The 17,084-nt window shown below is 52.8% G+C and overlaps 1 protein-coding gene across 1 annotated transcript; it reads right to left on the reverse strand.

Moving 5' to 3' along the window:
- Positions 1–1,898: 1,898 nt before the first annotated feature.
- LOC120383695 (acetylcholinesterase-like) lies at positions 1,899–7,773 on the reverse strand. Its single transcript, XM_039501874.1, has 3 exons — positions 6,239–7,773; positions 2,999–3,165; positions 1,899–2,053 (listed from the first exon to the last, which is right to left on the reverse strand). Exons 1-3 carry the CDS (start codon positions 7,738–7,740, stop codon positions 2,016–2,018), a joined length of 1,707 nt encoding a protein of 568 aa, XP_039357808.1. The 5' UTR covers positions 7,741–7,773; the 3' UTR covers positions 1,899–2,015.
- Positions 7,774–17,084: the final 9,311 nt, after the last annotated feature.

Below are 17,084 nucleotides of genomic sequence, written 5' to 3' on the forward strand. Positions count from 1 at the left end.
CCCTAACCCTCAGCTGGAACGGGAACCCATACATCCCAATTCCCAACCCTAACACCCTAATTATAACTCTGCTCCCCAAATCTGACCCGAACTCTTCAACCTTTAACATTAAGACTAACCTTTGCCACCCCTCAGCTCTCCTCAAGCCCCTCCCAGCTTTAGCCAGCTTCAGACTCTCAAAACGTAGGTCTGAACCCAATCCCAACGCTGCTTCCTTCCTTGCCTAACCAAGAAGTGGGAGGGGAGTGGTTAGAACAGAGTGGGTCTGGGAGTTAGGACTCCCGGGTATTATCAACTTCCGGGGGAATTCTGCGCCACTGAGTATGTGAATTCATGTGTTGTGCAGAATTTTTTTCCCAGCAGAAAATATATTCTGTTGCAATTATGCCTTTTGCCCTCCAGGGTCCTCTGTGGCGCCAGAACAGAGAGCAGCCACTCCTGGTCCAGCTCCAGCTGTGGAGAGGGAAGAGAAGAGGCTGCCTTCCTCACAGCACCCCGCTGCTGGCGCCAGGTGAGGACTCAAGGGATATGGGGGGATGGACAGAGTGGGGCACATGGGGCTTCTGGGTGTGTGTGTCACAGACTGGGGTTCATAAGGGCTGATGGGCGAGGGACAGACTGGAGTGGGGTGCAGAGCCACATGGGGAGAGGGGGAGGGGATGGCTGAGTGGGGGTGCAGGGACACATGGGAACGGGGTAGATGTACATGACTGAATGAGAGAGGCTATGGGTCAGACAGGGTCTGCATGGCTGGGGCTCCCAAACCATCCCTCCCACCCCTCTCAAAAAACTGTTCTATACTTCTTCCAACCACACACTCCAAGTTCATACCCAGTCTCCTTCTCAGCAATTACTTCACTCTCCTGCAGCACCTCCATTACCGCATCCCCCACAAGCCTTTGCACTGCTTCTGGGGGGGTGGGAATACGTTTCTGTATTGTAATTTAAATGAATTAATACTCGAAGTTCTGTATTAATATGCTTAGCAAGGAAAGGATTTGTCAAAAACATTTTCTAAATCTTTTTTGTTGTCTGTATTGTTACAGACATATTTGCTGACAGGTATTTTGAAAGAAATTACCAAAAAAATTGAAACAGGTCTGATTATATTGTTATTTTGACAATTAAAATATGCAGAATTTTAAAATATTGTGCGCAGAATTTTTAATTTTGTGGTGGAGAATTCCCCCAGGAGTAATTATCCCCATATTGGGGCAGGGCCGGCTCCAGGGAGGGAGGTGCTTGGGGCGACCAACGGGGAGGGGCGGCATGTCCGTCTCTTCTGTGGTAATTCGGCGGTGGGTCCCTCACTCCCTGTCGGAGGGAAGGACCAGCCGCTGAATTGCCGCCGAAGACTGAAGTGGCGGCGATAGAGTTGATCGAGATTGCAGCTTTTTTTTCTTTTTTTTTTTTGCTGCTTGGGGCAGCAAAAACTCTGGAGCCGGCCCTGTACTGGGGGCAAGTGGGGGGTTTGATGGATTAGACAAGTGTGATATGGAAGCCAAGATGCCTGGGTTCTATTCCAGCTCTGCGAGGGGATTGGGATCTAGTTGGTTAGACCAGGGGAGGCTGGGCATCAGGACTCCTGGGTTCCGTTTCTAGCTCTGGGTGCACAGTGTGATCTCTGGCCTTTGTCATTTGCCTCTTCAAAACCCAGAGCATCATTTACCCCCGCCACCAATGTAATCTGTGTCCCTCATTATTTCAGCACTGAATCACAACCCCCAACACACACACAAATGTGCGTGCACACACACACACACACATACACTCTGTCCCCTCTGCTCAGGAGCAGCTAATCAACCTCACACACCAGGGTTCTGTCTCCAGACTGAATATGCTTTAATGCTCTGGGGATGGAGGGATTGCAGAAGGAGGGTCAATCCGTGAATTCCCAGGGGGTTTATTAGCAGGATCCTTATTAATGAATCTGCAGGTGCTGTCAGGCACTGGATGCTCTTGTCTGCAGGGAGGGTTCCCCCTCTTCAGGGGATTGTAATTGTTCAGCTCTTCATTCACGGCCTCCTGGGCTGGGCACGTCCTGGGTCTGCTCCTGCAGGACACACAGAGAGTGGGGTTAACAGCAGCGGGATGAGCTCAGACTATGCAGGGTTTGGTCTACTTGCAAATGGGAGGGGAGACCTGCAGAGGAAACCAGGTGCAGCACGGGCTCAGTATGGGGTGCTCAGCCCTTACGGTCAGTGCTAATCCCTCTACAGTAGGGGGCGCTTTGCTGCAAAGAGCCTCATGGGGGGCTCAGCAGGGAGCTGTCCCCACACAGTCAGTGCTCCCCCAGTACTATATTGTAGCAGTAGGGGATGCTGTGCTGGTGGAGGTCCTGTGTTTCCCAGCATTTGTGAATCCCAGTGTCCAACGTGCAACATTCTGCTCTGCCTCCCATAAGAGTCCCACCACCTCCAGCACAAAGGATTCCTAGCGGTTGTTGGATTCTCCTTCACTGTTTGTGCTGCACAGTTACACAATGGCCATGCCCCTCCCCAGAGCCAGCTGTGTGTTATTTTTTCACTGCCTCTTTTTTCTTCAGTGCCATTATGGGCCACCTGCCCCCAGGTCCCGCTGTCCTCTCCATCCCTCTATCCCCACCCACCCTGTTAGGCATCACTGTGTCTTAGCTCATGCCTCCTCCACTGGAAAGGGATCTATATGGAGTTAGGCTCGTACAGGAAACACAGATGTTGTTGTCCTACCCAGAGGGGGCTAAGCTTGTGAAGATGGGGCCAACCTGGGGCTGCCCCACAGCAGATGGTTCTGGAGTTCCCAGGGGATGTGAGATCTACCCCAAGCAGGAAAATGGAGCCTCTATAGGAGGCCAGAAGATCCCATGGATTTGTGAAGGTGATCCAGAGTCTTTCCCCTCTAGGGGGCACCAGCTCCAATCCAGCCCCAGGGATTGGGGGACTGGCTGGCTCAGAGGGGTAGGTAGACATGAGGCCTTTCCGCTTTAGGGCTGCTGTCCTTTCAGCCCTCTGATGCTCACCAGTAGGGCTCCGGTTCCTTTTGAGCAGTGATGCCAAGAAGCTGCAGCGGTGGGCAGGGGACGTCTCCTTGACTTGGGGCGGCTCCAGTCCGATGCGGAAGAAGTTCTGCTTTGTGGGGCTGTAGGGGTGCCACTGCTTCCCACTGCCCCCTATTCCCGTGAGGTTCCTGTGGGGAAATTCAACACACCCCACAGAGTTAGTACCAGGCCTGGGCAGGGACGGGACCATGCTCTGGCTTGAGTCTGACATCCTGGTTGCAGGAGTCATTAAGAGACAACTTGAAAAACTTGGCCACTTTCCAAAATGGCTGCCATCCCTTGTTCCCAATGAGATTGAAGCTAGAGGCTGCCCTCAGTTAGGATGGCTGCTGCTTCTTGTTCTCTACATATGGAGTGACTCTACAGGTTGCCATTTATAAAGATGAGCAATGTCCTCATTGATCTTGATGACACGGAAGTCACAGGCTGCCCTGAATTATGATGGCTGCCATTGGGCTACAGCACTTTGTAAAGTAAGACTGCCCCTAGCAAAGATGGCCACTGTTTCCCATTGTTTCTAATAGGGCTGAAGGCAGACGTCTCTCAGGGAAGATGGACATCCTTTGTGCTCATAGACATAGGAAGGGGCAATGCGGGGAGCAGAGCAACATGTGCGGATGGAGGTGGGGGAGACAAGGAGTGACACTGGGATGTCAGGGAACATAGGGGCATAGGTAGGAGGATCTGAACTGGAAGGCAGTCTGAAGCCACCATTTTCCCTCACTTAAGATGGCTCCTCTCAGTTGTCCTTCCAACTAGGATGAGGTCACATGCTGCCCTAACCCAATATGGCCACCATCTCGCACTGGGCTCAATGCACAACAAGATCGGAGCCACAAGCTGCCCTGAATCAGCTGCTGTTTGCCTACAGCCCTTTCACACATCAGCCAGGCTGTCCCTAGGACAGATGGCCACCACCTGCCATTGTTCTTAAGGAGCCAGAAGCCACAGGCTGCCCTAAGTTTAGATGGTTTCCCTCTCCTTGAAGCCCTGCAAGTAGCAGGGACATTGCCTGGAGGAAAGATGGTGGAGGTGGCCTGTGGGAACAGCAACTCTATGGCTCCCTCTGTAGGCAAAGTAGAGGAACAGAGGCCAGCTTCCTGCTTGACACTGGGCTAATCTGCATATGCAGCTCACCCTGTGGGTACATTACAGCCTGCTAATAGGTGTAGTTTGCAGACGTCCCAGGCGCTCCATTCAGTGCCCAACGCTGCACAATTGGGGATTTTCCCATGTGTAGAGCTCACAATATGTGTCACATTGGCTGTGTTACTGCAGGGATGGGAACACATGGGTAAAGGGTAGACGATGGCCCTTCCTAGATTAATAAATTCCAAGGCCAGAAGGGACCATAGTGATCATCTCATCTGACCTCATCTATAACACAGGCCATAGGAGTTCCCCCAACCAATTCCTAGAGCAGATCTTTTAGAAAAAGATGCAGTCTTAAGTTTAAACTCATCAGTGATGGAGAATCTGCCACGATTCTTAGAAAATTGTTCCAATCATTAATTACTCTAACTGTCAAACATTTATACCTTATTTGAAGTCTGAATTTATTTTGCTTTGACTCGCCACCTTTAGATCATGTCAGACCTTTCTCTGCCAGACTGAAGACCAGTTATTAAAGATTTGGTCCCCGGTAGGTATTTATAGGCCCCTTAACCTTCTCTTAGTTAAGCTACATAGATTGAGATCCTTAAGTCTATCTCTATAAGGCAAGGTTTCTAATCCCTGAGACATTCTTGTGGCTTTTCTCTGGATAGGGTGACCAGACATCCCGATTTTATCAGGACTGTCCCAATATTTGCTTGTTTGTCCCGCGTCCCAACTGATGTTAGGCCAGGACACTGGACAAACAAGCAAAGGCTCCCGCGCACAGGCTCCCCACTCCACCCGCGTCCTCTGTTCCTCCTGTACCTATCCTACCTATCTGTTTTGACATCTGGTCACCCTACCTCTGGACCCTTTCCAATTTATCAACACCCTATAATTACCCAGGTGATCCCATTTACCCTTTTTTATAAATTGGCATGACATTAGCTTTCTTCCAATCTTCTGGAACTTCCCCTGTGCTCCAAAATGTATTGAAAATCAACATTAATGGGCCAGAGAGCTCCTTAGTCAGCTCTTTTAAAACTCTTGGATCCAAATTATCTGGACCTGCTGATTTTAAAATGTCCAATTTTGGTAACTTCCATTTAACATTCTCCAGAGATACTAGTGTAATGAAAGAGTGTTGTCATCCCCATACAATGAGACTATATCACCCGTTTTTCCCCAGATACAGAACAGAATTATTCATTGTAGATTTGCATTATTATTGATAATTCTGCCATTTCCGCCTAGTAATGGACCAATCCCATTGTCAGGATTCTTTTTTTCCCTACTATTGTTAAAAAACTCCTTATTGTCCTTAACTCCGCTGGTTATAGATTTCTCCTTGTGACTCTTTGCTTCCCTCCTCAATTTTCTACAATTGCTAATGTCTGATTTATATTCATTACTATCATCTCATTTCTTCCATGTGTGGTATATTATTATTATTACTTTTTAATGGCTGCCTTCCCTTCTCTAATCTGGGAATCAATGGGCCCAAGCTGGGTGGATAAGACTAGAATGGAGAATGTTGAAGAGATTATTTTTTTGGAAAATTTTCCTGCTTATTTTTGATGTAAGGGAGCATGCCTTTGTATCTATGCCCTGGTGTATGCTTAAAAGTGAAGTGGCCACACTTAACGCAATCAGAGATGTGAGAAAACCACGCACCTGACTGCTGCTCCACTGCTGGAGCAACCCCTTTGGCTGGATCAGGCTGCATCTACATGATAATTGGTGTAGCCATGCCCGTATAGTCTCTGTAGCAGAGCAATCCCCTGAGTTTGTGTGGCAGGGCTGGGAACAAGCAAGCAGAGCTTTGAGAGTAGCTCCTTGCTAAAAACCTTGTTTCCTTGAATGAGGATGGGGGTGTTCATGGGATCACTGACATCTGGATGAGGGAAGAAGGGAATTAGCCCTAATCTAGAAGTAAGTTCAGCTGTAGGTCAGGGCCTTCAACCAAACAGGTTATCTACATTTCAAAGGGACTCCTTTGCCATGGTATTGAGCCAGGGCTTCCTGGATGTTGTGGACTCTGGGCCAAAGAGCTCCAGGCTAGCTGTTTTCCCGGGCTGCCTCAGGGGCACAGGAAGATTCCCTTACCCGCTGCTGGCGAACTTCCCGTAGTACTGCATTATCCTCTGGCTCAGCCCCGCCTCGGCCTCCGTGTGCGTGTGATTGGCTTGTCCCACGGACGCCAGGGTCCCGAACAGGTAGGGCAGCTCAGAGTCGTGGGGCACCCCCGTCCACTCAGGTGTAGACAAGCCACTCGTGCGGTGGGTGAAGTAGTAGGCGTACACGGAACTATTGGCCTCTGCCTCTCGCCTAGCCACCTCGGCTATCGGGCACACAACGAGGTAGTCGCCAGCGATTTGATCCATGGCCCATCGGTATCGTGCCTCTCCCTGCCCCTCCCCTTCTTTGCTGTACCGCTGTGCCACGGCTCGGACGGCCTCTTCTGGGGCTTCTGGCACTGTCAGCCTCACCACCTGCAGCAGCTCCTCCCAGCCGACATTGCTGGCGTTCTCCAGGTTGAGGCTGGGGGCACCAAAGAATAGCACGTAGGAGCCTTCATTGGCGGTGAAACCAGCCACGATGGGCATAGGCTGGCCATGCTCAGCCTGCAAGAGTCTTGGTGGTGTATCAGGGAGGAAATCCCCGTCTGGTGTCGGCACAAAGGGGAACCCCACCAGCTCCTTGTAGAGCAAGACGGAGAACTCATGTTTGGGGAACTCCCCTGCTGCCTTCCCCTGCAGGCAGCCCACCAGGGCCGTGTCATCGCTATCGGTGCAGCCCAGCAGCTGGCCCAGCCTCTGGCCTCTCTCCTGGGCCTCTTCAAGTGAAATCCAAGCCCAGGGTGCGTTCGGGGCTCCACTCTGCAGCGCAGCACGAGTGAAGAGGGGCCGGCTCCCCGGGGAGAGGAGGTGGAAGCCGACTGATGCAGCCCCAGCGTCCTGGCCGAAAAGGAGAAAACGGGCTGGGTCCCCTCCGAAGGCGGCTGCGTTGTCCCGCAGCCAGCGCAGCGCCAGGCGCTGGTCCCACAGGCCGGCGTTCCCCGGGGCGGCTGGGGGCAGAGACAGGAAGCCCAGTGCCCCCAGCCGGTAGTTCATGGAGGCCACGATCACGTTCCTGGTGGCGGCTATGAAGCGCCCGTCATAGATATCGAGGGAGGCTGCACCTGTGAAGAACCCCCCGCCGTGGATCCAGATGATTATGGGGGCCGGCGCGGGGGGCTGGGGATGGGGCACCCAGATGTTGAGGAAGAGGCAGTCCTCAGACTGCGGCGTTTTGGGTGTCCATGTTTCGGTCTCAGGATAACCAGTAAGTGGAGACTGCAGGCAGACATTGCCGAAGCTGGTGGTCTCCAGGACTTGGCTCCAGGGCTGGTGGGGAAGCGGTTTCTGGAAGCGCAAGGCACCCATGGGGGGCTCAGCGTAGGGGATGCCCAGGAAGGCCGTCACTGTGCTGGAGCCGACCTGGAGGCGCTTGCCCTGGATGGGGCCGCTGGTGGTGAGCACCACGGTGCCATCATCATCAGAGCCAGAGCTTGGGCCCAGCAGGGAGAGGAGAAGCAGGCAGGGGAGCGTGGGGAGGAGTCCCAGCATCGCGGCAGCTGTAAGGGAAACCCCCCCAGAGGGAGTTATAGGGAACGGGATCTGGGGTCTTTCCCCTCTAGTGGGTGCTGGCTCCCATCCAGTCCCAGCCACCTAAATTCAGACAGCAGGAGGATGCTCCCTACATCAGCCTGGATCCCCTTTAGCAAATAGAGTCCCCTGGTCTGTTCCACCCATGCTCTAGCTCACTGCTGTGTTCCCTGGTCTGCATCAATCCTGACTCTTGTTCTGGGAAGGGAGTGGGATCTAGTGGTTAGAGTTGGGAGAGAGGCTGGGATTGAGGACTCCTGGGTTTTACTCTGGGAGCGAAGTGGGGTCTAATGGGTTAGAGTGATGGGCTCTGGAAGCCAGGGCTCCTGGGTTCTATCCCCAGGTCTGGGAAGGGAGTGGGGTATGGCGGATTATACCACTGAGGGCCGGGAGTCGAGAGTCCTGGGTGCTGTCCCTGGCTCTGGAAAGGCAGTGGGGACCAGTGTGGGAGAGCAGGGGGTGCTGGGAGGCAGGACTCCTTGGGTTCTCTCCCCAGCTCTGAGAATGGGGTCTGTAGGAAGGACATTAGGAGGGTAACTGGCCAGAATGATCCCAATTCCCACTGTTTTTCCACTTCATTCACTCCCTGGGCCCCTCTGTCCCTAGCTCTGAGGCAGTGGGGCCCTGGGTAGCACAGACTCACCTGCCCTTCTCCTTGGCACACTCACAGTTGGGTCTCACATCTCAGCTTGAATGGAAGCTGAGTGGATGCCTCAGATGCAAAACTAACAGTCAGGGAGCAGCGACAGGGACTTATTTATCCTCAAATCTGTGTCCTCATTGGGCTGTGCACACATGCGGGGGAAGGATTTGGGCTGACTGGGTGGGACTGTTGGGGAGGAGCCAAGGGCTTTGGGAACAAAGATCCAGTTGGGTTCACAGGGTGAGAGCTCTAGGGACTGAAGGGTCGTGATCCCTGAATTGCAGCCACCTCTGGGGAGGGGCAGCTGGGTAACAGGAAATGAATGGGGGATTCAGTGTCCACTGTTGATATTTGGGTAGGGGGCAAAATGGAAAAACTAAAGGGGGTGTTTAGCCAGGGGACCCAGGCGCATTCCCCGCCATGGAAGGAAAGTGCGAGGGGATGTTCAGTGACAAGCGGGGCTTATGGCTAATGTGCAGGTGAGCACTTGCTGCTGCACAGCGACATCCTGGGGCATTTGGGACTGCACCGACTCCAAGGGGAGAGTGCCTCCTAGTGAGTCCCCGCGCCCCTCCCGGCTGCATTGATCCCCCTAGTGCCATGCTGGGGCATGGACTGTGAGGGGAGAGTGCCCCCTAGTGTTTGCATACATCCCTTTGGTACAGCACACCATAACGCCACCCTGGGGTATTTGGATCAGCATTAACTGTCTGGGGACAAAAACAATGAGGAGTCTTTGTGGCACCTTAGAGACTAACAAATATATTTGGGCATAAGCTTTGGTGGGCTATGACCCACTTCATCAGATGCATGGAGTGAAAATACAGTAGCAGGTACACCTCTACCCCAATATAACGCTGTCCTCTGGAGTCAAAAAAATCTTACCGCATTATAGGTGAAACCGCGTTATATTGAACTTGCTTTGATCCATTGGAGTGCGCAGCCATCCCCCCCCTCCCCCCGGAGTGCTGCTTTACCGCGTTATATCCTAATTTGTGTTATATCAGGTCACCTTATATTGGGTAGAGGTGTATAAATATGCAGCACATGAAAAGATGGGAGTTGCCTTATCAAGTGTGTGGGGGGGGATCAGTGCTAACGAGGCTAATTCAACCAAGGTGGATGTTGCCCATTCCCGATAGTTGACAAGAATGGGTGAGTATCAACAGAGGGAAAATTACTTTCTGTAGTGACTCAGCCACTCCCAGTCTTAATTCAGGCCTAATTTGATGGTGTCCAGTTTGCAAATTAATTCCGGTTCCTCAGTTTCTCACTGAAATCTGTTTCTGAAGTTTTTTTTGTTGAAGAATGGCCACTTTTAAGTCTGTTATTGAGTGTCCAGGGAGATTGAAGTGCTCTCCTGCTGGTTTTTGAATGCTACAATTCTTGATGTCTGATTTGTGTCCATTTATTCTTTTGCATAGAGGCTGTCCGATTTGGCCAATGTACATGGCAGAGGAGCATTGCTGGCACATGATGGCATATCTATCTATCTATCTATCTATCTATCTATCTATCTATCTATCTATCTATCTATCTATCTATCTATCTATCTAATTGACCTCATTAGCACTACAAAAAGTAATTTCCCCCCTGTTGATATTCACCCTTTCTTGTCAACTGTTGGGAATAGGCCACATCCACCTTGATTGAATTTGCCTCATTAGCACTGACCCCACAACTTCGTAAGGCAACTCCCATCTTTTCATGTGCTGTGTGTTTATACCTGCCTACTGTATTTTCACTCTATGCATCTGATGAAGTGGGTTCTAGCCCATGAAAACTTATGCCCAAATACATATGTTAATCTCTAAGGTGCCACAAGGACTCGTTGTTTTTGCTGATACAGACTAACACGGCTGCTACTCTGAAACCTGTGTGGGGGCACCGCCGCTGCCCAGCTCCCTGTAGCATCTGCAGACTTTCGGAGGTCTCCTTTTCAAATCCTGCCCATGCTGCAGCCCTCTTAGCTTGTGAGAGCCGCTCCAGGTGAGATCCTGGTTCTGGCAGCATGTGGTTGAGTCATGAACATTAATGACAGCTCTGGGCATCTTTGTTCCTCCTGGAAGGGTGGGGAGTGGGTCTGAAATTGCCCTAAGGCCCTGGGCTGCTTCTTATCCTCATGTGGCAATTGGGGTTTTGTTTACTTTAGTTGCCACCACTAGTCACAAGTTAGTCACTGTTGACCCAAGTTGGGAGAGTCATTGCAGAATGCTGACTGCATATTACTTTGGCTTGGCAGAAGTCAACATCTATTTCTTTATAATTTTGATGGATAATATCGAAGTTCGTTTTACAGGATTTTTTTTCAATCTTTATTAATTTCAACTTTTGGGACATTCTGGGGGCAGGTCAGACAATTATTTAATGGCAGATGACAGCCAATAAGTTAAAGTTTCATGAACTGTAAAAACATCAATTGTCAACACTCCTGCCCGCCCCCCAAAGATATAAAGTGAGTTGAACTCCAATACATTTTCATGCGGCATTTTCCTTTCTTTGAGTATCTGTAAATTTCATTGATTATCAATGGAAATATTTTCCCGTCAGATTGTGTGTGCGCAGTGAAATTGGTGTTTAGTGACATGTAGCGATGTATTCTAATCCTTCCAAGCCTAATATCACTACTGGAGATTTAGCAACAGAGGAGGGGAGGTTCTGCTGGGTGGGATGGTGGAGAACTGGCAGAGCTGTGGAGGGGGGAAGCCCACAGCTGGGAAATCAAGGGGCTGTGGGTCAGGACCTGTGGGGAGTGGGGGGAAGTGAGGGCTTGGATGGGGCTGCAGGAGGGGATTGATGGTGATTGGCAGAGCTGGGGGAGAGGGATGGAGCCCAGAGCTGTGATAGCAGGGGGATGCAGATTGGGATTGAGGGGCATTGGTGGAGCTGTGGGGAGTGGGGGAGCCCAGGGCAGTGAGGGGATAGCCGAGGGCATGTGGGTCAGAAGTGAACAGTGTGATGGGGCAAGGCCAGATGGCTACAGTAAAGTAGTAAGAAACAGGTATGTTAGCCCCAGGCTAACCAAATCCCTAGTCAGGGCCGGCTCCAGACCCCAGCGCGCCAAGCGTGCTCTTGGGGCGGCGTCCCGCGGGAGGGCGGCAGGCAGCTCCGGTGGATCTCCCGCAGACGTGCCTGCGGAGCCTCCGCTGGTCCCGTGGCTTCGTTAGAGCATCCGCAGTCATGCCTACGGGAGGTCCTCCGGAGCCGCAGGACCAGCGGACCCTCCGCAGGCACATCTGCGGGAGGTCCACCGGAGCCGTGGGACCGGCGACCGCCAGAGCGCCCCCCCGCGGCTTGCCGCCCTGCTTGGGGCGGCGCAAATCCTAGAGCCGCCCCTGTCCCTAGTACCATGGTAACCAAATGGCAGCTGCTCCAGGTTAATCAAGACACCTGGGGCCAATTGAGATCTTTCTAGAAGGCAGTGGAGATAGCTACATTGATTGGGCCACCTGAAGCCAATCCAGGGCTGGCTGGAACTAGTTAAAAGTCTCCCAGTTAGTCAGTGAGTTTGGGGTGTGAGGAGCTGGGAGCAAGAGGTGCAAGGAGCTGAGAGGGTGTGCTGCTGCTGGAGGACTGAGGAGTACAAGCGTTATCAGACACCAGGAGGAAGGTCCTGTAGTGAGGATAAAGAAGGTGTTGGGAGGAGGCCATGGGGAAGTAGCCCAGGGAGGTGTAGCTGTCATGCAGCTGTTACAGGAGGCACTATAGACAGCTGCGATCCACAGGGCCCTGGGCTGGAACCCGGAGTAGAGGGCGGGCCCGGGTTCCCCCCAAACCTCCCAACTCCTGATCAGACACAGGAGCAGTTGACCCAGACTGTGGGTTCCACCAGAGGGGAAGATCACTGAGGTGAGCAAATCCGCCAATAAGCGCAGGACCCACCAAGGTAGAGGAGGAACTTTGTCACAATAGGTGTCAGCTGAATTTTTTCCTGGGGCTAATTTAATGCATCCTCATCCTGTTTGTTCTTCTGTTGATCCAAACAAGTCACACATTGGGTTATCAGTTGGCTTGTGTGTGTGTGTGTGTGTTCTTTTCATGTGCTGTGCAGCTCTGTGCAGAGAGCTGGTTTAGCCGACCTCAATAGCACTACCTAGCATTGTTAAGTGCCGAAGGTTGGAACATCATTAGTAACGCCGTTCAGGCCACTCGGTCGTCTGGCCTTGGAGCTGCAATGTCATTCCTAGGCAGTGCAGCATGTTCATTCAGCGCAGGCCTCAATGTTACTCGTAAACAAAGACCACAGGCTCGGTCCAGTGACAAAGGTGCTCGTTACAATGGATTCAGCTTAGTCAGCGGCGGCACATTCCTCTGCCCCCTGTGCTGGACAAAGGGGGCAACATTTATAGGCTGAGGCAAAAACCGGGAATACACAATTTACGTATTTCATGACATCTGTCTGCTACCTCGCCTTGTTCCTGATACCTCAAACAAAAAAATCTCTGTTCATTGTTCTGTGAAACCATCTTCTCTTGTACCGGATTGGGATGTCTCTGTACTAGCTGGACTATATTGACGTACATGCCTCGTGCCTACAATATTACCAACAATGTCGCCAAGTTCATGTACTAGACAGTGAACTTCTGAGCATCTGCTTTAATACACGGCCTGACTTTAGTTCACAGCCGCTGGTTCAGGCCTCAGATGGTGCAGCAGGCCCAATGCTCCTGCTTCTTTCTACTATACCCTGTATAATTCCCCTCTGGGAAACTCCCACCCGGGGAGGGGGGTTCCTAGGCCTCAGAACTGGATCTGCCATCTCCCAGGTGCTATTTACACCAGGAAGTGGTCGTCAATCTGCGCGGGGGAGTCATCTCTCCCTGGCCCAGTATCTGCCAGTGATGCAGAGAAGGCCAGTAGGGCCGGGGCTCTGCTCCTTGCAGCTGCTGCCATGCTGTGCCTTGGGCTGGAGTAGGTTGGAGGGAGGGGTGGCATGGCTTGGCCCATGCCGAGACTTGGGGACAGCTCTGCCTGGTGGCCCATGCTGAGACTAGGGGTCACCAGGGGGATTCTGCTGCAGGGTGTACCCCACAGCACTGTGCTGACTGCAGGGGGCGGGAGGGGGGGTTTGTGTGCGGATGGGCACCCACCTCTCTCCCTCCCCACATCTCTCTCTCCTCCCGCCCCCGGCCATCTCTCTGACTCTCTCTCCATGCCCATTTGCATCCCGCTGCGGGGGGCCTGCAGTGCTGGGAGTGCACCATCGCGATCCCCCAGCTTGGCTGCATGCCGAAGGGGGACACCTGCACCACCAGGCCAGGACAGTTCTGCAGCATCATCACAGTCATCCAGTGTGAGTCTGAGACACCCCCACTTCCCACTCTGATGTGCCTTCATTTACACACAACCCCCGAAGATCAGCAGCCAGGAGAGAACCCAGGACTTTCAGCACCAGAGCAGAAAGCTGTCCCTTGGACTGAAAAGAGCGCTCTGTTAGCTGGCAGCAGTGGTAGGGCTGTTGTCTGATGGAGGACGGGTGCTAGAGGACTCTGTGTGTGTCTGTTTGTGAGATGCACATTCCAGCTGCTAGAGAACATGTGTGTGTGTGTGTGTGATGCCCATTCCAGGCAATAGCAGAGGAATGACAGTAAAACTCATGCATCACCCCCCCCATTCCTGCACTATCACAGGGTGCTTAGCTTGGAGAATGGGGAGTGCCTGTCTCTTGGTCCCAGGATGGCCGCTGCCTTAGGGAGTCTCACCCAGACCATTTCGGAGAAGGTGACGCTGTGCAAAGGGCACCATAAGAGGCTGGCTGGCTGGGGTAAGTGACTCTGGGGCAGTGCCCCCCCACCCATGCCGGAGGCTGGGAGCAGAGGATTTGGTGAGCGCCTCCCCAGGTTGGAAATGCTCCTAAACAGCGTCATCAGTTCTCCCTCTTCGGGTCACCCTGCCCACTTCTGCTCCCCAACCTCCCGACCCCTCCTGTCCCTCCACTGCCCCCATCAGTTCTGCCCCTACCCAGCCACTACTCATATCACTTTAGCCCCAAGCCCTGCCTCAGTTCAGCCCCCCAGCCCCACCTCTGCTGCTCCTGGGGTTCTTCATCCCCCTCCCCCAAGGCTGGGGGGGCTGCAGCAGGGTGTCCCCCCCTCTCCCAGCCTGGACTGGGCAGCTCCAGGGGCTTTTCACCTCCAAAGTGCCCCTTCCCAGGTGGGTGCTGCAGGGGGGAGGAGCAGAGGCACTGTCATGTCCCCATTGCTCACAGGAGGGGCGGGGGAGGAGGGGGCAGTGCTTCCCAGCGCCTTGTGCTCCCTACTTCACTCTCCCATGAGAACAGCATCAAGCTACAGCAGTTCTGATTGGTTGCCCTGTCCTGGGAGGTGGGCAACCAGGGTGAGTAGCCAATGACAGGACTCAAATTAATGTAAAGGCTGGAACTTCTTGGGACATCATCGTGAGACAGGCTCCAGCCCCAGCTCAAAACCCATCACTGGTGGAAAACCCGAGAGAGCCGGCGGCACGGCAAGGAGCCTGTTCGGGGCTGGGCCGGCTAGGAGATGCCCTCAATGCCTGCGACAGAGCGTGTCCTCACCTCCTCCCCAGCCGGCTGTGTGCGCTACAGCCACCTGCGCTGCACCTTTCAGGGAGTGATGGAGCAGAACATGGCAATGCAAAGCCACAGCTCCAACACCATCCACAACCACAGCTGCTGCAGCCACAAGGATTTCTGCAAGGAGACCCCTCTCTGTACAATCTCCTCTCATGCCTCGGATGATGCCTTAACCATATGCCCACAGCCCTAACTCTAATACTGACACCTTAATTCTACAACCATAGAACCCCAACCCTAATTCTAATGCCCTAAATCTATGACCATAGCCTTAACCCTAACACTGAAATTGTAACCCTATGTCCATAGCCCTACTGTAATACTGATACCTTAATGCTATGCCGAAACCCTAACCCTAAAACATAACCTTAACCTTAACCCTAACACTGACACCTGAACTCTATGCCTGTAGTGATAACAATGACACAGCAACCATAAACCTATCCTCATAACTCTAATCCTAACACTGACACCTTAACACTACACCCAGGCATAACCATCCCACTCTAATCCAGAAATTAATGGTTCCAGCCAGCTCTGTCACACTAATACTTAACCCTAACACCCAATGGGACCTGGAACCCCTGAGCTCCAATTTCCAACCCTAACACCCTAATTATTACCTGGCTCCCCAGATCTGACTACCTGACTCTAACTCTTAAACCTGGAACCCTTAAACCTACTCCTAATCACCCTGACGCTCAGCTCTCCTCACAACCATAGCTGGCTTCAGACCCCCGAGTTTAGATCTGAGCCAACCCAAAGCCCAACCCCTCTTCCTTCCTTGCCTATCCAGATTGTAAACCCAGCATGGCCCGGCCCAGCCCGCCTGCAAAGTGCCACTCACCCTGTCAGAGCAGGAAAAATAATAATAGCTACAGCAGTTAACGATGGGAGAAATGATGGTTCGGTGCTTCTTCAACTGAGCTCTGAGTTGATCTGAGAGAACTGAGCCATAGGGGGGAGGGATGGCTCAGTGGTTTGAACATTGGCCTGCTAAACCCAGGATTGTGAGTTCAATCCTTGAGAGGGTCATTTAGGGATCTGGGGCAAAAATCTGTCTGGGGATTGGTCCTGCTTTGAGCAGGGGGTTGGACTAGATGACCTCCTGAGGTCCCTTCCAACCCTGATGTTCTACAAAAGGCATCCACTCTATGAAAGGCATGCTGGAAGTCAGGATTTGGGGGGCTTGCCCTTCCAGGGGATGGCCGTTCTGCAAGAGTTGTGCCAATCTCATGTGCTCTAGGGGTCTGTGCCACCAGCCCTGGTTACTGGGACAATGATTAGGCGGTTGAACATGGGCCTTTCCCCTCTAGGGGATGCTGGATCTGATGTGAGGAGGGGGAGGGAAGGGGGAACCAGCTGGTTCAGGGGATGGGGAAAGGGACATGGGGCCTTGATGCTCTCAAGGGCTCTGGTTCCAGATTTTGTCATTTCCACCAGTGCGCACTGAGTTGTGGAGGCTCAGCCCAACTCCGAGGTGGGCCAGGGCCGCTGTCCCAAACCCCACCAGCCCCTGAGCAGGGAGACTGAGGGCTGATTGGACCACAGAGTCCCTGCCCCTCAGAGGGGATCTGTGCAGGGCTGGGGGTCATAGGGAGAGGGTGCTGTGTGCATGTGGGGCACTCTCCCTATCCCTATCCCCACTTAGCCTCCTCCCCAGACCCTGCCAGCTGGCTGAGAAAAGATCTGTCTCTGTGGCTTGTATTGTCTAATGGCCCACAAATGTCATCAATAAACCACCGATTTCCTTAGACTCCCTGGTGTGTACGGTCCTTCCTCACAGTCCACTGAGCACCATCAAGGAGGGGATTGGGGCTAGTGGGTTAGAGCACAGAGGGTGGGGGTCAGGATTCCTGGGTTCTCTCCCAAAGACTGGGAGGGGAGTGGTCTCTAGTGGTTAGAGAAGAGGGGGGCTGGGAGTTAGGACTCCTGGGTGTTATCCCCTGTCTGGGGACGAGAGGGGGTCTAAAGGTTAGAGACGTGTGAGCTGGAAGTCAAGACGCCTGGGTTCTATCTCAGAACTTGGAGGGGATTGGGGTCTAGTTGGTTAGACAAGGGAGGCTGGAGTCAGGACTCCTGAGTTCCATATCTTTGGGTGCAGAGTGT

Source organism: Mauremys reevesii, linkage group 15 (assembly GCF_016161935.1).
Source record: "Mauremys reevesii isolate NIE-2019 linkage group 15, ASM1616193v1, whole genome shotgun sequence".
In the NCBI taxonomy this organism is placed as follows: Eukaryota; Metazoa; Chordata; order Testudines; family Geoemydidae; genus Mauremys; species Mauremys reevesii.